The sequence below is a fragment of the Ptychodera flava genome, chromosome 15 (genome assembly GCF_041260155.1).
Source record: "Ptychodera flava strain L36383 chromosome 15, AS_Pfla_20210202, whole genome shotgun sequence".
Classification (NCBI taxonomy): Eukaryota; Metazoa; Hemichordata; class Enteropneusta; family Ptychoderidae; genus Ptychodera; species Ptychodera flava.
The window spans coordinates 1,713,918-1,737,712 of record NC_091942.1 but is presented as its reverse complement, the minus strand read 5'-3'; the positions used below and the strand labels follow the sequence as shown (position 1 = coordinate 1,737,712).

The following is a 23,795-nucleotide window of genomic DNA, read 5'->3' as shown; positions in this document are numbered from 1 at the left end:
TAACATAAAATTTGCATAGTATAACAAATGCTCATTAATACAATTTGCATTAATGAATATTTTATCATGCTTTTTGTGAGAGAGGATATTTTACCATGTGAAAAAATGGAAAATGAACAGCAGGAATTAGATCAAGGTGACGTGAGCTGATGCAGATAACTTTCAATTGGTGGAGCCATACAACTGTCTTGAAACCAGTTTTCAATCACCTTAGTTACTGTCAAGAGTTTCTTTCATACCCTTTCAAAAACTTGAAATGAAACCCACAGATCTAGTGTCTCAACAACAGAAACATAAAAGCCTACTGCCATGAAATCTTACACTCTGAACAGGACTACAAATATCAAAGAAAATGCCCTGTAATACATGTTTGACGAGGCTACAACCTCCGTTGCCGCATAAAAGCCATTAAAGATTGACTATTAAAATATTTATGTAGGATTTGAATCTCAATGCTGACTCAAATATCAGAATACATAATGGGTGAATGCTTGAGAACTGAACCTCAATGCTATGAATCCTAGCCTTGAGTTATATCCCATTCTGACAACACAATCTGTTAAACATCATGTCAGCTGTATGGAGTCTCACAGGCAGTTTCTGATTCCAATGGTTTCATCACATTCAAGCGTTGACACATGAACTGAACTGATCCTGAGCATCATCAAATATTCATGTCTCTCAATTCTCATAAAGCCCTTTTTCAAATTCAATATTGGTGTCTTTGGCTGATCATGCTGGTTGGCATGTGACTAGTTTCACTTTAAAGTATAGAAATTGCAACTGTCAAATTAGTTGAAGCAATCTTCCCCGTATAAAACTGCAAAAGGGTGCTGATGTTGACAGTTCACTCATGGAGTTCAATAGGGCAGTAGATGAGACTTCGCAGTTCACAAACATCCACAAATACCACATTCTGGTACAGTCAGGCTACATTATTATGGAGCATAAACACAACTCGTATTTCGTTGAAAAAATTTGATGTAATTGCATGTGCATTAGGATTGAAAAATATACCTATAGAACATGTTGAGCTATATTACATCCATAAGAAAAGAAGCATTGAAGTAGAAGAAAAAGTCCAGTTTAGTGCAATGTATGAAGACACTGAATATTGCATGGGTGTAGTTAAATACGGTCTGGTGGCTGAGATAGATCATTCAAAAAAGTGTAGACTGGGGAGCCTACGGGATAGCAATCAAATTTACATATTTAGCACTCTATTCACGGCTATCACACACCTGGAAAATCTACATCTACATTACTATATCCAGTTTTATCATAAAAATCATTCTTGTCATTATTCCATCTGCAAAATCCTGATTGCTTCCTCATGCTGACATTCAAAAACATCTTTTTGATATAAGACTGATCAAACAGATAACATAATAAAGTGCATGAAGATATTTTCACATCATAGTAATAATAATATAATAATATAATCTTTATTACCCTTAATCATAATAATATTACAATTCAATGATGAATGTATATCTGAGTTGTGCTGTGATAAAGGGTAAATGGAAACGGAAAATAGCAAATGCTAGTCTAGTCCGTTCCCAAAGCCATTTGATGTTAAAGCAAGGAAACGAAGAAGAAAAAGAAAACTGAAGTATATCGAGGGTAGTGTACATGAAAGTAGTGGGATTGCAAAGTAACCTAATTGTAACAAAGTAACTAAGTGAATAAAAGAACAACTACATAAGTAAATATATAACTAGATACATTACGAGTAAGTAGAAATGCGTAAAAAAGGAAAACGATAAGAGAGAGAGAGAGAAAAAATAAAAACGTATATAAATATATATATATTTAAATATGATATACATATATGTAAAGTTGAATATAACTCTTCATCACTAAAAAAAAACAAACAAACAAACCAAAAAACAATCGTGTAAAAGTAGACTTGAAAGTGCTAAGTAACTAACTAAGTAAATAAGAACAACTACAAAAATACATTACGAATAAGTAGAAAATATGTAAAATAAATAAAAATTTATATATTTATGATATACATATTTGTAAAGTTGAATATAACTCTTCGACATGTAAAACACTAACCGTGTATGAGGAGACTTGAAAGGGAGTGTCTGAACGAACTTCTAGTGGTTTTTGTTTTAATTTGTTTAGGTAATGTATTCCAATAGATGCAGCCTGTATATGATATCGAGAATTTACCCAAGGAAGTGTTGACACTTGGGACATAAAGGTTACCATTAATTTTATGACGAGTACTGTAGCAATGAGAAGGCAACTGACAGTATGTTGTAAGACTGTGTGGCAAGTTATTATTTATAAGATCATACATGAATGTACTGATATGTAATTTATGTAATTTGTATATATCGAGAATATTAAGTTGTTTGAAAAGAGTAGCTGAGTTTGCTGTGAAGTCACTGAAAGTTATAGCTCTGACTGCCATTTTTTGCGAAAGAAAGATACTATTGAGATGTGAGGAGTATGTTGAACCCCAAACTTCAAGACCATAAGTGATGTGTGGTAGGATGAAAGTTTTGTACAGAAGAATAAGGATATTGCGTGTAAAAACTGTCTCAATTTGAAAAGGATGCCAACCTTTTTTCTGATAGTAGAATTAATCATTTTAATGTGCTTTGACCATTTAAGATGTCTGTCCATGTGAATACCTACAAATGATGTCACTTCAACCTCATTGATAACTGTATTATTGATGTGTAGAGTACCATTCAAGAAAATATGTTTGTTATGATTTCTGAAGACAATGTAATTTGTTTTGAGGTAGTTTACAGTAAGTTTGTTAGCCCTGCACCAGTCCACTACAGTATTGAGGTGAATGTCGACAGTATTTAAATTTATATTAACTTGGTTAGCAGGGAAAGTATGAAATAGATTGGTATCGTCAGCAAACAATCTAAAATTGAAGTATGTGGAGGAACGGGCAATGTCATTGATAAATAGTAAGAATAGGGTAGGTCCAAGGACAGATCCTTGTGGTACTCCACATGTAACATTAAGGAATGATGAGGCATTATTATTGACAGAGACTAGTTGGGATCTATTGTGTAAGTAATTTCTGAACCAAAGTAAAGGAAGACCTCGAATACCATAGTGAGAAAGTTTAGAAAGAAGAATTTCATGATTGATTGTATCAAAAGCTTTAGAGAAGTCAAGGAAAATACCGAGTGTTACTTTGCCATTATCAAGTTGTTTGATAAGATAATTGATTAGATTTACAATTGAAAGTTTTGTGCTGTATTTATGACGAAATCCATATTGATGCTCATATAAAATATTGTTTTTTTCTATGTACTGAATTAAGCGGCATTGACAATTTTTTCTAGAATCTTACTTAGTGGGACTCATGGCTATGTTTCATATGAGTTACTGTCTGTCTCTGCCCATCTGCTTATCATGAAATAGTTCCACTGAGACATTGATTTATATAACCTCTGTCAGTGAAAAATTTTCATATTATGAGCCGTAGTCACCAGAGAGGAAAACCCCATTAATACACCTAAATGGAGGTATACTGTCACTCACAATTGTGTTATCTATTTTTTACGTTCTTAAAAATTATCATAATTATTACACCATCATAAAAATAAAACCTGTAATTCAAGGGATTATAAATACATTCTGGGCTTGACACACAAGCATAAATATCTATGTGTCTGAGTATAAAGCATCAAAATAAAGTGTGTTTACCAATTTCCTTTTTGTACAAGTAAACATGACAGTACAGGATGAGGAAATAAAGTATAGGTTACAGTCTAGTGATACAGGATGTTAACATTATACATACTATGCGGAACAAAAATGATGAAAAATTGACAATTTTGATCAATCACTACGATACCATCTATTTCCCTTCAATAGATCTGGACAGCCCTAAAATTTCAGCCAAATTTTCAAGTATGAGGTTACCCTGATCATGGGTGTTATGGCCAACTGTGAATGATATGTTGCAGTGATGGAACGCTTTCAATGAGATTGTTAAACCTGCTCTGGAACGTTTTCAATGAGATTGTTAACCCTTGCTCTTAGATGTACTCTTACACAAACCAACAAGTCTATTTTTAGTAACTTCCATCCAATGGTTGTGTTCTTCGTGAGTCTTTTTAACCTTCCACTAAACACAAAGTTTCATTTTATACTGAATGTTTCAGTGGTAAGGATGAACTTTGCTTACTGGGGAATGACAGTGAAAAGGATTACACACTACATTCATATCAAGAGCAATTACCCCTGCACAAAGGTGACTTTACCTTATTTGAGATTGAATGTTATTATTTAACTACAATTATCGCTGTACAAAGGTGGTCTTACTTGAGAATCAAATGTGATTATTTGTCTGCAATATTAGAAGTGAAGTATAATTCAAAAAGTTTGAAGTGTATCATTAAGGATAATATACATCTACAGTCACTCCAGGGAGAGTTAAAAATGCACACATTGCATGTACAATATATTCTCAGTATATTAAATAAGAATGAATATCTATGTTTGTGTAGTATACCTGAGGGTAGGTATGTGTTACAGGTTCTGAAAGAGAGAGGGAGGTGGGGGATGGCGAAGGGGAGAGAGGAGAGTCAGTCAGCACCATAACTTCATATTTCTTATGTGTATGAGAGAGAGAGAGAGAGAGAGAGAGAGAGAGAGAGAGAGAGTAAGTACACCAACCTCATATGTGCTCTGTATTGCTCCTTCTGATCCTTGATGAATTTACCGGTTGCCCTGGTACTCTCATCATACATCATCTTGTAACTCTCATCCAGCATCTTGACAGACTGGAAAGCATCGTTGATGATTTCACGATACGTTGGGGCATCTAGAGTGCACTTAAGTCAAGGAAATGACTGGATTACCTCTGGAACCATCTATGATTTGGGCAAAACAATAATGCATCCACAAATAATGCCCTCAATTTTTGCAGAACACATTTGAGTAGGACATTACCTTTGTCATTTGTGTGTGAAATATATGGAGAATAAAGCATGAGTATATTGAAACACACACCTCCTGGCAAAGTGTTTTTAGGGCTGTAGTAACACTGAAAGATGAAATCTATTTCTTGGTTGTAATCTATCTACAGATATTACTCGGTGTATATGAAGCCCCTGGGATATAAACTTGTGGTCCATAAATGGAACAGTGTCAAGAGGTCATCATATGTCTGTGATGAATTATATTAAAATATTTCACATTATGGTGACAATGTTAACTTATTCTCATTGCCAAACTGTATTGAAATAAGCAATTGCCTGTATCACTCTGTCACCCTATGCCCTAGACATACACTGCAGGTCAAACTGGGTGGCCAAAAGCGATAGAGTTGAATCATAGTTTAGTTAAAGAGGAGGCTGAAGTTGTATATACACCAGTATACTGTCATACATATCATGAGTGACTACTGACCCAATGCCCTCTATTATATGACAACTTTAAATGTGTTCAAAGTGTACATAAGTAGTGTTTACAATGTAGAAATTTTAGTGTAACAATGCATATGTTCACTGTTCTATTGATTCAGTACAACACTTTACAGCAACATTTAAAGCCCCTGTAGTAAAATAGATATTTCATGCTGTTGATATTACAAATTGAGGAATTTTCACAATATCATCAGAGAAAATGCTTGGTATGTTTCTATTTTTGGAAGAGTTAAATTTTAAAATATTTTTTTACATCTTCCACCCTTTTAGAAAACATCGCGTGTGAAAAGTCTTGTCAAAATAACAGGAAATCACGGTGACAGTCTGGATTCCACATTTATCCTCTGAAATATAATGAAGTCATTCTTTGCAGCAAAATGAAGTGGGAAATTACTCTCAGTTAATAATGGTAGAAATAATTTCCTTAAGACTGGATGTTGCTAAGGCTTTTGTGAAAATGTTTTCACATAGCACTTGAGTGACATTTCAATAATTGTCATATTGAAATGACAAGTAGGCCGGATGAAGTGGCTAATGTAGCTAAAGAACATTGGAACAGGACAAAATATACAAAAACTTAATAAACAGTCAAATGACACTGTCCAATTATTTGTTCTCTTAAAAACAGTAATTTTTGGCTTTCAACGCCTCTGTTCCAAAGACTACATCAATAGGTTGAATGAATGTACAAATTAAGATGTAAATGTATTGGGGACATGAATTCTATAAACTGTCAAAATAGCTTTATCATGTATGTCACCAGATTTACATTAAGACTTAGAAATCAAACTCTACAACTGATAACAGGTTGTGGCTATTAACATTCCATTAAAAGTCAAAGCTGTTGCCATGACAACCAACGAATCACCTGGATGAACATTCTGCCAAATGCCACCATCTTGTTAAAACACTGAAACACGCTTTGCACCTAATTCCAACTGACAAAGAAAAGCTTTTTACGGTTTCATACTGGCTGATCGAAGAAAGCTTACAAGAAATCTCTTTCAAACAGACGGTCATTTTCTCTCAATTATTGATTCTTGTTTAAGCTTTTCTCTCCCCAAAATCTCTGCATTCATTACAGAGGCACGCGATAATCCGATCAAAATGGAATTTTATTTCTCCAGGGATCAACTTATTCATGCCCACAAAGGTTGTTAATACAACCGAAGGCTAAGGGCGATAAATTAACTTTTGGTTAATACTTGCCTGATGAATGTAATATCAGTACCCGATTCATTCTCAGCAATTGGATTTACTGAAACTGTGAAAGACTTGTATGATACAAAAGTAATCCAATGAGAAACAACTACATTCTTTCAAATTACAGGACCTGGTAATGTTTGTAGTAGTCAGCACCTGGTTTCAAGAAAATAATTGCTACATGATCATATCTGGTCCATAAAATTGATATGTAAATTACCAACAATTTTCAGCAACTTTCCCTCTACATCTATGAATATATATTATCATATTAGCATATCAAAGCACTGGAAATGTAATTTGCATATTTCTAGATGGAAATCTTTCACTTGGTGCAATTCCCTTTCCATTACTTTATCAGTGTAAGGAATATTTTATAGAATTTGAAAGTAGCAAAAAGTCTTACTAGAGAGTGATATGTAAGGAATGACATTTCTTACGCTGTGAAAATAACAGAGAGCTTGGTTTCACATGAAAAATTTATGGTCATGACACTTTTTTGGAGAGAGGAACTGATGAAGGCATGAAATTTGCCCCTTATACTGGTCATGGAAGAGATTTCACAACAAAACTGTCAAGGGATGTGAACTTCATAGTTAATCTCATAGCTTTTGACAATTGTTGATTACACTCTCAATTGCTGGGCCTGTCACTTTAATTGCTAACTAGAACTTTGACAAATGCTTTCTAACAAGAATATTTAGTGTTGCATTGTGAATTAGAATTGAAGATTGAGAAGAATCAAAAGGCCTAGAAAAAATATGTATTGACTTTGACGACAAAATATTCTTCACATGCACAATGCAAATATCATGTGAACAAGGCATTATCAAGTGTTCATCTTAACCACAGCATCGTTGTTTGCTTGCAGCCTTGAAAAAGAGTTTTAAAGAAATCATATTCCTTTCGGAAAACATGTTTTACATACAAACATATCACTTTGGAGAAGTTACAGCCATTAATGTATAGTTTAACAGTATTTTATTGCTTTTCACAAATTTCAGTTTATAGTGTTATTTGCCACCTTGTGATAAAGCAATTTATGCTGTATAAGGCTTACTAAGCGTGATTAAATCAGGTATCTGATTTTTCCTTCTTTTGGTTGAAAACTGTCCAGTCTCTCACTCATCAGAAACATTAAAGAATTGAGGCTTGATTCACAGAATATTTACAAACTTTAAACACTATTTTCATTGAAAACATTGTAAAACATTTGAACCATCTACATGTTGTTAACATGTTCTGGTCTGATTGTACTACTGCAAACAATATTATGGTTATGTTGCAGTATAACTATCAACTGTGATATGACATAAAAATACTAAACTGACTTTAGCAAAAATCGTAATTTTCAATAAACTGTCCTCTACATGGAAATGTCTAAGGTAAAGAAGTCATCACTGAGAATAACAAACTTGCTTTTTTGATCTTGTAAGCTTGAGGGGAGTTCAAGAACATCATTCATAGCAGTTCAAAGCTGTGAAACTATGATCAATAATTTGTTTCTCTACTGTCAAAACTGGATGTTATTAAAGAAACTGAGAAAAGTCACAAGGTAGACAGATGACTGGCTCTTCTTCAGTACGGATTTACTTGTGAAATAAAATAAATACATAATTGATGGACGGCACACCATACATTGATGACAACAGCGGCTCAGTTGAAATCTAATCTGATATTGACAATTTTGTCACTGGATTATATTGCTGTGGGCAATGATACAAGTAAATAAATCATTGAGAAGTTGATGAATATTTCATCGCCTGGATTGTCATTGTGTACAGCTACTGAAAAATGCAACATGGCCCAAAGGCTGGCACAGTGAATAGCGTGAACCAATCTATAAGTAAGTGGCATGTTTTTGGAATTTCCTCCAGTGGGAATGTAAACTGCATGTTCACTTTATGGAGAGAAATGCTTTTTAGCATGTGAATGAGAAATCTGGACAAAGGGAGCTTTTCCCAATCAGCTTTGTTAATCAAATTACATGCAAATATACATATACATGGTTTTATATTGAATGATTTCTGGAAGAATGGTAAAGACTCTTTCATGTGTACTACAGCCATTTTAGAAATTGTAACTTATTTGCATATTACCGACATGTCACCTGTCAAATTTCCATGATTGATAGCTGGCTCTGCTGTCTTAATACTTTCGTGTTGTCTGTCATAGAGAAGTTGCTAAATTCTCAACATATGTCACCTTACCCAGTGTCTTTACACTTATTCTATGATTGGAAAATCTGGATTTCTTGAGAATAAGTCAGAAAAACTCTGAACTTTTCCATTTGTATTTTTAACAGCTACATCATAACAGTCTAGTAAAAGGCATTCAGTCTTTGGATTTTTTAATATTTTAATTTGACTTACGGTTTGATTCATCATTTAGCATTGTACTTCTCCTCCCCCCCCCCCCCCCCCCCCCCCCCCCCCCCCCCCCCCCCCCCCCGCCAATCCTCAATTCCCCCCTCCCAATAATATATGTCTGGCACTTCTAAAGCAACAATGGACTTACATGTATACAAGAACAATGCAAGATAAATAAATTCCTTTTCATATTTGAGTGGTGTTAGTTTGATTTTCTACAGAACACACTGGCATTTCAGCACAAATATAACCAGAGATATACACAAAACTTGCTTTAGTTTGAAGCACATCATGTGATTTCACCCTTTCATCACATGGCTGTGGTTCATTCCCACTATTTTCAAATGAATGGGTCAATCCAAGTACAGACAAGCGACCTAGCGGCCGATATAGCTCCGCTGTGTTTATGTAGAGAATAACTATTTTTTACACATGTTGATTAGGAAGGTGGAAATCTTTGATAGCTCAATGCAGAGGCCAGAAAAAAGTGGCTAAAATAAGCTGCAAAAATACACAATTGAAGATTTCATCATACTTTGAATATATCACATCGGATCATCCCTAAGAACATGTCAACCAAAGCTATCTGATGAGTAGTTTTTTGAGAATAAAATTTTCTGACCAAAGATGGCAACAATTGCCCCGAAAAATGAAACTGCAGATTTCATCATAATTTCAAGAGATCAAATTTAGTTCATAACTTCACATATAGAAACCTGTATACCAAATTTCAAAGCTGTTAGACCAGTACTTTTTTGAGAAACACATTTTTTGACCAAAAATGGGAAAAATTGCCCCAAAAATTCAAAATTGCAGATTTCATCATTATTTTTTAATAAATATCATTTAGTTCATCTATAGAAACCTGTATACCAAATTTCAAAGCTATCGGATGACTAGTTTTGGAAATACAGGTTTTGACCAAAAATGGCAAAAATTGCCCCAAAATACAAAATTACAGATTTCATCAGAAATTCATTATATATTACTGAACTCATCTGTAGAAACCTGTATACCAAATTCCAAAGCTATCAGACCACTAATTTTTGAGAAACACATTTTTTGACCAAAAATGGCAAAAATTGCCCAAAAATTACAAAATTGCAGATTTCATCATAATTTCAACAAATGTCATTCAGGTGATCTGTAAAACCTGTATACCAAATTGCAAAGCTATCAGATGAGTAGTTTTGGAAATACACATTTTTTGACCAAAAATGGCAACAAATTGCCCCAAAAATACAAAATTGCAGATTTCATCACAATTTCAATACATATCATGTAGTTTATCTGTAGGAACCTGTATACCAAATTTCAAAGCTATCAGATAAATAGTTTTGAAAATACACATTTTTTGAACAAAAATGGCGAAAATTGCCCCAAAAATACAAAATTTCAGATTTCATCAGAAATTCAATATATATTACTCAGTTCATCTATAGAAACGTGTATACCAAATTTCAAAACTATTAGACCATTACTTTTTGAGAAATACATTTTTTGACCAAAATTGGCAAAAATTGCCGTCAAAATGCAAATTTGCATATTTCTGCACAATTTGAACAAATCTGAAATAGATCATCCCTAGGGACATATGTACCAAATATCAAAGCTATCTGACAGGTAGTTTTGAAGAAGAAGATTTTTAAAGATTTTTTTACCAAAAATGACAAAAATTGCCTTAAAAATACAAATATGCAAATTTCACCACGATTTGAACAAATCTGACTGAAGTCACCCTAAGTAAACTGCATATCAAATTTCAAAGCAATCGGACAAGGGGTTTCAGAGAAGAAGATTTTTTTACCAAAAACACCAAAAATTGCCCCAAAAATACAAATATGCAAATTTCACCACAACTTGAACAAACTTAAGTGTGGTCACCCCAAGTGAACTGCATATAAAATTTCAAAGCAATTGGACTTGCAGTTTCAGAGGAGAAGGCAATTGTTGACGGACGACGACGACGACGGACGACGGACGACGGACGACGACGGACGACGACGGAAAATCAACCTATTTGATAAGCTCCGCGTCGCTGACAGCGGAGCTAAAAAAAGGGACAGAACAGGTTATACCATTCTTGTCTGCAATGCACGCTATGTTATAAAGTCAGTTATTTCAAGATTCAGCGGCTCCCTATTACCAGATGGCTTTCTAACATTTATTTTACAACTCACTGAATACACACTTAATAACACACAATGCTGTGTCATCTGTCTTTGATGCATGACTGCATGTAACACATTTTCATTTCTTACACTTGTTTTGTCCAGAAGAGACCCTCAACTCATTACAGCTACACCTGCATTGAAATCAACTAGAAAGCAAACTGAAAGACCCTGCCTAGGGCCAATGAAACATATTTCACGATTTGTCACAAGAAAAAAAATAAAGCTTTCACATAGAGGAACTTCCATTCCTGAACAAACAGAATTCAGAATCTTTGAATTCAGTGTTTTTAGTTTTCACAAATCAGAGTAGATGCAAGCCATTATAGGCTGAATAGTGTTCCAAAGTATAGGTATTGAATCTGATTACAAAACTGAGCTATTGACAGGATCTATACTTTGTTTTTCCATAACTAACAGGACCATTCTGTCATAGAAAATCACAATGAAAAGACTGTATTGATGTTTTCAACCTCACTGTTATAACTTTCCACCTCCGAACTATTGTACATAAAATCTAACCATAACATTACAAACAATGGGCTTAAACCAAACTGGAGAATGACAGCCATGTAAAATAACTTTAACTTAATAAATTTACACCAAAGAGTGTGATGTTACTCCAAGTGTTGCTGCTCCATGACTTAATCATAAGGCAATCTGCATACAGTATCAGACAGTACTATGATCTTTTGTGTCTGAATTAGGGCTATCTTTACATTCATTTATTACAAATCTTTTGTGTCTGAATTAGGGCTATCTTTACATTCATTTATTACAAATCTTTTGTGTCTGAATTAGGGCTATCTTTACATTCATTTATTACAAATCTTTTGTGTCTGAATTAGGGCTATCTTTACATTCATTTATTACAAAAAATTCATTATCAAACTCTAGTTTTACCACTGTAATTGCCTTAACAATGGTGAAAGCTCATTGACAGAATACATGTCAACCAGATACAGACATCACACTACCTGATTTCGAGACCATCTCAAAATATTATACTCAGCCGATAGCATTTCAAATTTAATGTCTGTGGTGCACATGACACATTATTGTGCTCTGTTTAAGCTTCTGTTGGACTCCACTTTTATCTTTGCTCACTTTACGGCAGCATGGGGTATCTGCTCTGTCTGGACTGAGAGATACAACCGTTGTGCTGGGATATATTAGTTCATTATTAGCAGAGTTTCATTTACGGTTGAAGGAATTTTCTCTGCATACTATTTCATTTCAGTATTTGTGATCCAAGGTCACCTTGGATCACAAATAGGTGGAGGAAAAGATGGGGTGAATCTGGTACAAAATTTATCTTCTCTCATTGCTGTGTTCAGTTAGGTATGTTGGTGAAACTAGAATCTTCACAGGTTGTATAGTGGACTTTCAAGTCAAAAAATGGAAAGAATATTCTATTTATGAAAACAGTGACATACTGACTTGCCTGACTCAAAAATCAATGACAAATTTGAACATTTTGCTTTGACTAAATTTGGGATGTTACCTACACAATCGACCCAAACATTCTGAAAGCCTAAGACACTCTCTGGCCTGCTTAAAACATTGTGTCCTTGGTTTGCCAGAGATTGGCAAGATAAGAATGAACATCAGTGCTAAAAGTGACACTTTAGTAAGACAAGGAGTCTCTCCATTTCTCAATACCACCTCTACTTGTCACCTTCAGAGTACCTTCCAGTTGAATGCTCACACAATTCTCTCTCTGAAAAGTAATCCATCTTTTCCTCTGAGTATGTTAAATAGATTGGGCTTTAGGCAGACAGAAAATGGAAAATTTGCTTGTATCGTCCTCAATCCTGACTTGATTGGATTATGTAAAACAAATCTGTGTCATTGCTAGTACGTGCATTTCCAGCATTCTCATTGATGCAGAGATTGTAAAAGATGATGATGATAGCAAGGGTGAGAAAATTCACACTTTTATAGGCATGGATCTACACATGGGATGTTTCTATCACTGATTGCCATCGCAAAGCCTTTGAAGTTTTCACACATTCACCACATCTTAAATCTGATCAAATCAACACTCACTCTTTTCACACTATGAAATGACACGTCTCTCTAGATGAGAGTGTCAAACGCATCTTGTGTAAAAAGGGTTGGCTTAACATGTATGCATCACAACTAGATATATGAATGAATTAGCCTGTACAGGTGCTACACTAATTAACGGATATGCTGTGAGGGCTAGGAGACACTCTCAATAGGTGTGGCAGTGATTATGAAGTGTGTTACAACTGCAGCTGCTTGTATTGATGAGTTTCCTGGGATTTTCAATAGCCTTCATTGTCATCAACAGAGAACACACTTCACAACATGAAATGACACATCATCTAACGAACGCCTTGAATGAAGTGAAGCCTGACCCTGGATATATCGGGTAGACAGAGTATACAACAGATTGCTCAACTTACATACAGATGAAAAAACCGTCTTTTCTGTTTCTAAACTTGTATACAGATGTAAAACAGAAAAATAATTGGCAATACGTGACAAACTGATAGAGGAGCATAGCTGTTGTAAGATGTGATGGTTAATGACTCAGAGACGGAGCACATTGCGGTATTTGACACTATGGAGTGTGACAGTGCTTGACCAGAAAAAGAAAACAAACCTTCAATTCCAGGAAAGTGATGACACTGAAATCCATCTTGATGTCTGCACTATGATAAATTAGCACTGGTTTGACAGTAATGGGCAATATGAAGATTACAGCCTACTTGAGAGTGTCAATGCAAGACTTGACACAATGAGGTCTCGTGTTCTAGATTTCCATCAGAAGTGTTCAGAATTGGAAAAAACTGTGCATCTTTTGTGAATTGCTTAATGAGTTACAAAATGTTTTGCCCTTGTCAAAATGTTGCTTGTTTATTTATTTTTGTGCTTCATGTAATTTTTTCTGTTTTGTTTTTCTTTCTCAAATACACAAACAATACAAATAAAGCTAGTTTTATGGGTATTTGAGAATGGGTATTTGGCTATGGACTAACTTTTAATGAATGCTAGCTGCTATTACATACAGTATGGATATTTACAATTGAGTGTAGTTATATTTATCAAAGTATTTCACTTTGAAGCAATTTTAAAAGTTTGAAATTAGAAATCTTGAAATTTAAGGAAATGTGTGGCAGATCATAAGTTGAATAATGAAAGCATGAAATTTGAGATTGTCGTGAATACTTCTGGTTCCGATTAGAGATTTAATTTAACAAACTGCATTTGTGCAATATCTCTGACAGCACAAAGCACTCTGTTATATTTCAAACATTAGTCAAGAACAACATAACACTCAGAAGAAATGTGACCTTTACAAATTAAAGCAGTAACTTTGCTGGTCCATGTTCCATGAATATTTCATACTATAGAAAAATTAAAGCGAGGGTCAACTGATAAAATGGAAAATCTCCATAAAAGATGAAAAAGTACCAGAAACCTGATCTCAAAGAATACTCACAATTAAGTCATTTTACTGATTAAAAAGCCCTGATTGACAATTTTGCAGGCTTTGAATTATTCTCCACATCCATCAGTACATGTAGTGCTCAGCAATTCAACATCCTTCTCTGTTTAGACCTTCATGGTTCTAAATTTACAACACCTGTAACAGTCTGGATGTACATGTATGTCTGAAAACTTGTGTTATCACAGTAGTGTCATGATTAATGGTTCAATACCGCTGGGCTTGATGATGTGCTTGGCTGGCCATTCACAGATATTTAATTTGTCTTGAGTTTATACTGAGTAAAATACCAATTGTATTTGTATATTATTTGTATAAATCAACTGTGAAATCAGGCAAGACTAACCACAGCCAGACTCTAAGTATCAGTTCCAGATCACTGCAGGTAACGATTTTGCTCTCTGAACAGGAAAGGATAGACATGCATTGATTGTCTATGTGCAAATTTGAATGTAAAACAGTTCATCCGAACTGAATCGTAAGCATTGATGATTGCAACATTTCAATGTAAGGACTTGTGTATTGTAAAACACTGAAACTGAAAAGGTGGTGAAAGTGGATAAAACACTCTCCTACTTGAAAGTTTCACCAACAAGCAGACAAAGTTTGTCACAATGTATTCCTTCTCATTGTCACGGTATCTAAGACAGTTGCTTCAAGATTATCAAGTTTGAATATCTCTGTCTATCAAATGTAGATATTGCATAACTGTCCCTGCAGATGTCTCGTCGGTGTCTCTGACCCTAACATGTCTGCCTGTATAGTGTATATATATATATATGTGTGGGTGTGTGTGTGTGTGCATAATTTTGAAATCTCTAAAATGAACGAACCTGCATGTGCTGTTAAGTTGTAATTACTGTAGAGCTTTCAGTAACTCAGCATATTACTGTATTTTCCCCTACACAAAAAAAAAATGTAATTCTCATCTAAAAACTGAAGTCCTGCCCACACACCCTACAGACACAATCCTCTCTCAAAATCAATAAATATAATTTCTTCCTCTCTTAGCAGACAACCATTACATGTACCGGTAGTTTCCTTCTTTCTCAACTTCCATTAATACAATCCCTTCCATAAATTCCTTCCATAAATCCCTTCCATGAAATCCTCTCCTCTAATCTCCCTTGAATAAAATCCCAAAATAAATTCCTAGGTACACAGCTCTAATCCTGTCAGTGCAATTCCATTTAAGACTGTACCAGACTTGAGGATTCAAGGCATGTGTGCTTTCTAGTACTGGCAGTGTTCCAAACACAGTCTTGCACAATGTGATTATATCGTTTCCTTGGCTTTCCTCACATTTTTGGGTTCGGATTGTATTCACACTCACAGACTGTACAACTAATAAAATTGATCAGTTTGCTAGGATGTCTTACTATGCACTGAAAAACAAACTGATTAGCAGGGCCTTATGAAAAATCTCGTTGGTGTTTCAGGTTTTGCAGAAAATCTCTTTATGTTTTAACAAAATTAGAAGTGGATATTTGCTATTTCACAAGAAAATTTACCGAAACAGCGGTCGAAATCAATGCTTAGGAACATGAATGGGTATACCTTGAAAAAGTATCAAAGTTTCTGATATTTTGACTAAATTTGGAAACGTTAATAATTATATCGCATGCACACTAAACTCAATTGCATTTCTATAATGTAAGATGGACTTGCTAATATATGAATGTCATGAGTTGCATCATTACCTTGGATTCACTTATGATAAAATCTGAAAACAAAAAATTATATCCTTATGTATCATACTGTATTGCACATTGCCCTGCAAAGCAGTTTGACTATTTCAGCATCTCTTAAAGCTTTCTGCCTATGATTAATACCCTATTCTCCCCATTGCACTGTGTAGAGTTTCAACTTTGCAACAGAAAACAATGGAACTGTACCAAATATATGGCGGTGAAGGGTGAATTGACATGAACAGTGAAGCACAATAAATCTGTGTACGGCAGCAAAGGATATGGAGGCAGGTTCTTGACTTCAGTTCTCTGTACAATCACATTTGTACCAACATCATAGTGAAGTCCCTTCTGGTTCAGGAAGTGTGCAACCAGTGGACTCTGACTGTGAACATTGAACATGGTCTTGATAAAGTCTGGTCCTCTACAGGCTGGATGAGACTGCAATGTACAAAAGGAAAAGGCATGATAAAGCATTCCTAGCATGACAATACATGATGACATTTTTCTCTGTGTGTACAAGTGTCAAGTAAATGACAATAAATTAAGGTCATTGGAAACAAATGTCAAGTTCATGACAATATGTTCATTCAGTTCACTGAAAAATTTGTAAATTAAGATGGCAATATATAAAGTGACAGAGAGAATTGCAGATGATTTTATTTGTCAAAGGTAATATGGTTTATCTGTACGGTATATCAACTACAGTACTGAAGCATGATGTGATCTTCAGACATTGACATTTCAAAAGCAAATGTAGACCATCATTGACAAGTGCCCTATAAATATCTAACAGACACAAATTTGAGAAGACATTGTGGGATATTCGATGAGAAACTGTACTTTTGCACTGTGTGGAAAGGTTAATATGAGAACCACTGCAAGATATTGGTAAAGTAAAGTGTTGTGATGACTGACTCTCTTATTATTGTAAGTGATCACTTCAATGTTTGTTCACACCTACACAGTAAATGCACAATGCAAACCTGTCAAATGATTATTCAGTGATCACTGATCACAGATAGAAAGGATAAATTTAAAATGTATGATCACTAAATCCATCACAAGAATCAATAGAAAAAGGCCAGATCAAAAGCCATATAAAGTCTGATACTAATGAATGAGATTATCAGTAAAGATTCTAAAAGCTCTTTGCAATTGATCTCAATCTAAATGTCCCCCTGAATCTTATCCAGCTTGCAATTGATGTCATTCACAGTTGGGCACACTGTCCTGTGATGTCATTCATAGTTGGGCACACTGTCCTGCGATGTCATTCGAAGTTGGGCACACTGTCTTTTGATCCAGTGTTCTCCACGAGGGGTTTTTGACGGGCGGTGCGCCCGGCTTCTTTTTGTCGCCGCCCACCTTTAATCTCGCCCGCCCACCTTTTATCTCGCCCGCCCACCTTTGTTTTCTGTAGCCTAAACTGTTTTCACAGTCAGTTGTCCGAACAATATCTGAAAGCCTATTGAATAAAAATGACAGCAACTGACAACGTCGTGTAATAAAGAGGGGCCGTTCACACATCTCTAGGTTTGTTTTGCGACTGCCTGCAATCCTCAATGTTCTCCCAGGCCGTTTATGGTCGTGTGAAGATAAGAATGGACAGTGAAATTGATCCAAATGTTATCACACTTGTGTAATTGGTTTGTAAAGTTGTTCCAAAACTTGCTGCAGTATCAGTACTTGTAATTAACTTGCGGCAAAGAACAGACGGATGATAGTGTTGTTTCACAGCAGGCTTCAGCTGTAATTGCTGAAATAAGCAATAAAACCTCTCGGCTGGTGTAGGAACTGATTAGTGTCTATGTTGTGGGATAAATGTTTCCTACAAGTGTACACACACTTGTATTTCAGTAGTGGCCATGGCCGAGTATATGTTCAAAGTCGAGTTCTCGTACTATTCCCAAACACGGATAGTGCCCGTCTTCATTTCTGAGGATGACTTTCACAGCATGTCTTACGCTGATATCTGTCGAAATGACTTTCCATCCACGTACATTTCGAGAACTTTCTCACGTACTGCTTCTGGCGTATGTACACCTCTTTTCCCGCGGATCATGATTTTTTTTGCACAAAGAACTTCATACAGTGCGAAGACAACAAGAGTCTAATGACAACTAGACCTGACTTGGCTGTGACACTCAGGGCGGCGGTAAGGAATGTAATATGATTCTGCGTATGTGAAGTGCACCGCAAAGTGTACTCCCATGGTGTGTGTTTATTAGGGGTCCATAAAAGCTCTCTGATTTTCACCGCAATTATAACAAGTCAGTGCAACTTCTAAGGCAAGTTTTGAAACAACTTTACAAACCAATTACAAAAGTGTGATAACATTTAGATCAATTTCACTGTCCATTCTTATCTTCACACAACAGTAACAGGATCGGCCCCGATCCTTTATTTTTTTCGCCCGATCCTCTTTCATATCCGCCGATACTCTTTAGTAAATGTGGTTGAAGACCTATTGTTTCTCAGCGGCGATTTTGTCACGCTTTTATTTCAGCGAGCTTTTAGTGTGAAACGACCGTAGTGCCGATGAACATTGGCTGAGACTTCAATTCAAAAAGCTTGAAATGTGTTAAGCTGCCGACCGTACCGTACAGACACCGTCCATTTCATACAACGGACACGGTACAAGGCTCGGTGTGCATTTTTGCCAGGGGGCACTCAGTCAAAGGCAGATAGTCTATGTAGCCGACACGAACATGGGGTTACACGAAAAATATGTAAATGAGAAGACAATAATAGATGACACAGGCCTCTGCCCTCTTGGCAACTTACTTGACAACTGGAAAGTTGCGGGGACCTCTGCCAACTTGCCAACTTACTTACTTGCGAACTTTCATGGGTGGAAGTTGGCGGGGGCCTGCGCCAACTTGCCAACTTACTTACTTGCCAACTTTCATGGGTGGAAGTTGGCGGAGGCCTCTGCCAACTTGCCAACTTACTTGCCAACTTTCATACAGGGAAGTTGGCGGGGGCCTCTGCCAACTTGCCAACTTACTTACTTGCCAACTTAAATGGATGGAAGTTGGCGGGGGCCTCTGCCAACTTGCCAACTTACTTACTTGCCAACTTTCATGGGTGGAAGTTGGCAGAGGCCTGTGCCAACTTGCCAACTTACTTGCCAACTTTCATACCGGGAAGTTGGCGGGGGCGTCTGCCAACTTGCCAACTTACTTACTTGCCAACTTTCATGGGTGGAAGTTGGCGGGGGCCTCTGCCAACTTGCCAACTTACTTGCCAACTTTCATGGGTTGAAGTTGGCGGGGGCCTCTGCCAACTTGCCAACTTACTTACTTGCCAACTTAACTGGATGGAAGTTGGCGGGGGCCTCTGCCAACTTGCAAACTTACTTGACAACTTTCATGGGTGGAAGTTGGCGGGGGCCTCTGCCAACTTGCCAACTGACTTGCCAACTTTCATGGGTTGAAGTTGGCGGGGGCCTCTGCCAACTTGCCATTTTACTTACTTGCCAACTTAAATGGATGGAAGTTGGCGGGGGCCTCTGCCAACTTGCCAACTTACTTTCTTGCCAACTTTCCTGGGTGGAAGTTGGCGGGGGCCTCTGCCAACTTGCCAACTTACTTGACAACTTTCATAGGTGGAAGTTGGCGGGGGCCTCTGCCAACTTGCCAACTTACTTTCTTGCCAACTTTCATGGGTGGAAGTTGGCGGGGGCCTCTGCCAACTTGCCAATTTACTTACTTGCCAACTTTAATGGATGGAAGTTGGCGGGGGCCTCTGCCAACTTGCCAACTTACTTACTTGCCAACTTTCATGGGTGGAAGTTGGCAGAGGCCTGTGCCAACTTGCCAACTTACTTGCCAACTTTCATACCGGGAAGTTGGCGGGGGCCTCTGCCAACTTGCCAACTTACTTGACAACTTTCATGGGTGGAAGTTGGCGGAGGCCTCTGCCAACTTGCCAACTGACTTGCCAACTTTCATGGGTTGAAGTTGGCGGGGGCCTCTGCCAACTTGCCATTTTACTTACTTGCCAACTTAAATGGATGGAAGTTGGCGGGGGCCTCTGCCAACTTGCCAACTTACTTTCTTGCCAACTTTCCCGGGTGGAAGTTGGCAGAGGCCTCTGCCAACTTGCCAACTTACTTGACAACTTTCATAGGTGGAAGTTGGCGGGGGCCTCTGCCAACTTGCCAACTTACTTTCTTGTGAACTTTCATGGGTTGAAGTTGGCGGGGGCCTCTGCCAACTTGCCATTTACTTACTTGCCAACTTAAATGGATGGAAGTTGGCGGGGGCCTCTGCCAACTTGCCAACTTACTTACTTGCCAACTTTCATGGGTGGAAGTTGGCAGAGGCCTGTGCCAACTTGCCAACTTACTTGCCAACTTTCATACCGGGAAGTTGGCGGGGGCCTCTGCCAACTTGCCAACTTACTTACTTGCCAACTTTCATGGGTGGAAGTTGGCGGGGGCCTCTGCCAACTTGCCAACTTACTTGACAACTTTCATGGGTGGAAGTTGGCGGGGGCCTCTGCCAACTTGCCAACTTACTTTCTTGCCAACTTTCATGGGTGGAAGTTGGCGGGGGCCTCTGCCAACTTGCCAACTTACTTGACAACTTTCATGGGTGGAAGTTGGCGGGGGCCTCTGCCAACTTGCCAACTTACTTTCTTGCGAACTTTCATGGGTGGAAGTTGGCGGAGGCCTGTGCCAACTTGCCAACTTACTTGCCAACTTTCATACTGGGAAGTTGGCGGGGGCCTCTGCCAACTTGCCAACGTACTTACTTGCCTACTTTCATGGGTGGAAGTTGGCAGGGGCATCTGCCAACTTGCTAACTTACTTGCCAACTTTCATGGGTGGAAGTTGGCAGGGGCCTCTGCCAACTTGCCAACTTACTTACTTGCCAACTTTCATGGGTGGAAGTTGGCAGGGGCATCTGCCAACTTGCTAACTTACTTGCCAACTTTCATGGGTGGAAGTTGGCAGGGGCCTGCGCCAACTTGCCAACTTACTTACTTGCCAACTTTCATGGGTGGAAGTTGGCGGAGGCCTCTGCCAACTTGCCAACTTACTTACTTGCCAACTTTCATGGGTGGAAGTTGGCAGAGGCCTGTGCCAACTTGCCAACTTACTTGCCAACTTTCATACCGGGAAGTTGGCGGGGGTGACTGCCAACTTGCCAACTTACTTACTTGCCAACTGATCATGGTGGAAGTTGGCGGAGGCCTGTGCCAACTTGCCAACTTACTTGCCAACTTTCATACTCGGAAGTTGGCGGGGGCCTCTGCCAACTTGCCAACTTACTTACTTGCCAACTTTCATGGGTGGAAGTTGGCGGGGGCCTCTGCCAACTTGCCAACTTACTTGACAACTTTCATGGGTGGAAGTTGGCGGGGGCCTCTGCCAACTTGCCAACTTACTTTCTTGCCAACTTTCATGGGTTGAAGTTGGCGGGGGCCTCTGCCAACTTGCCAACTTACTTACTTGCCAACTTTCATGGGTGGAAGTTGGCGGAGGCCTCTGCCAACTTGCCAACTTACTTGCCAACTTTCATACAGGGAAGTTGGCGGGGGCCTCTGCCAACTTGCCAACTTACTTACTTGCCAACTTAAATGGATGGAAGTTGGCGGGGGCCTCTGCCAACTTGCCAACTTACTTACTTGCCAACTTTCATGGATGGAAGTTGGCAGAGGCCTGTGCCAACTTGCCAACTTACTTGCCAACTTTCATACCGGGAAGTTGGCGGGGGTGTCTGCCAACTTGCCAACTTATTTACTTGCCAACTTTCATGGGTGGAAGTTTGCGGAGGCCTCTGCCAACTTGCCAACATGACTTGCCAACTTTCATGGGTTGAAGTTGGCGGGGGCCTCTGCCAACTTGCCATTTTACTTACTTGCCAACTTAAATGGATGGAAGTTGGCGGGGGCCTCTGCCAACTTGCCAACTTACTTGACAACTTTCATGGGTGGAAGTTGGCGGAGGCCTCTGCCAACTTGCCAACTTACTTGCCAACTTTCATGGGTTGAAGTTGGCGGGGGCCTCTGCCAACTTGCCATTTTACTACTTGCCAACTTAAATGGATGGAAGTTGGCGGGGGCCTCTGCAAACTTGCCAACTTACTTTCTTGCCAACTTTCCTGGGTGGAAGTTGGCAGAGGCCTCTGCCAACTTGCCAACTTACTTGACAACTTTCATGGGTGGAAGTTGGCGGGGGCCTCTGCCAACTTGCCAACTTACTTTCTTGCGAACTTTCATGGGTGGAAGTTGGCGGAGGCCTCTGCCAACTTGCCAACTTACTTACTTGCCAACTTAAATGGATGGAAGTTGGCGGGGGCCTCTGCCAACTTGCCAACTTACTTACTTGCCAACTTTCATGGGTGGACGTTGGCAGAGGCCTGTGCCAACTTGCCAACTTACTTGCCAACTTTCATAACGGGAAGTTGGCGGGGTGTCTGCCAACTTGCCAACTTACTTACTTGCCAACTTTCATGGGTGGAAGTTGGCGGGGGCCTCTGCCAACTTGCCAACTGCATGAAAGTTGGCAAGTAAGTAAGTTGGCAAGTTGGCAGAGGCCCCCGCCAACTTCCCCATTGAAAGTTGGCAAGTAAGTTGGCAAGTTGGCAGAGGGTCCCACGAACTTGCCAACTTCCACAACTTGGCAAAGGGCGCCACCAACTTCCACGCATGAAAGTTGGCAAGTAAGTAAGTTGGCAAGTTGGCAGAGGCCCCCGCCAACTTCCCCATTGAAAGTTGGCAAGTAAGTTGGCAAGTTGGCAGAGGGTCCCACGAACTTGCCAACTTCCACAACTTGGCAAAGGGCGCCACCAACTTCCACGCATGAAAGTTGGCAAGTAAGTAAGTTGGCAAGTTGGCAGAGGCCCCCGCCAACTTCCCCATTGAAAGTTGGCAAGTAAGTTGGCAAGTTGGCAGAGGGTCCCACGAACTTGCCAACTTCCGCAAGTTTGCTATTGAATTATGTAACAGACGATAGCCACCGACTTGGTATTTCAGAGTTTGAAGTTGTACCCAAGAGGGGGAAGTTGGTCGACGAAACCTGAAACTTGTACATTCTGCATATCATTAGCATCTTATTGTCGGCTACATTGACTGTCTGCCGGAAGTTGGCGGGGGCCTGTGCCAACTTGCCAACTTACTTGCCAACTTTCATGGGTTGAAGTTGGCAGGGGCCTCTGCCAACTTGCCAACTTACTTGCCAACTTTAATGGGTGGAAGTTGGCGGGGCCTGTGCCAACTTGCCAACTTACTTACTTGCCAACTTTCATGGGTGGAAGTTGGCGGGGGCCTCTGCCAACTTGCCAACTTACTTACTTGCCAACTTTCATGGGTGGAAGTTGGCGGGGGCCTCTGCCAACTTGCCAACTTACTTACTTTCCAACTTTCATGGGTGGAAGTTGGAGGAGGCCTCTGCCAACTTGCCAACTTACTTGCCAACTTTCATACCGGGAAGTTGGCGGGGGCCTCTGCCAACTTGCCAA

At 38.6% G+C, this 23,795-nt stretch overlaps 1 protein-coding gene across 1 annotated transcript in view; it reads right to left on the bottom strand.

Moving 5' to 3' along the window:
- Window positions 1–23,795, bottom strand: part of LOC139150830 (protein FAM227A-like) — a 59,092-nt gene that overhangs the window by 20,290 nt on the left and 15,007 nt on the right. Inside the window, exons 10-11 of the mRNA XM_070723238.1 lie at window positions 16,608–16,764; window positions 4,663–4,816 (exon numbers count right to left, since the gene is read on the bottom strand). Coding sequence (XP_070579339.1) covers window positions 4,663–4,816; window positions 16,608–16,764 — 311 coding nt within the window. The remainder of the gene's footprint in view (window positions 1–4,662; window positions 4,817–16,607; window positions 16,765–23,795) is intronic.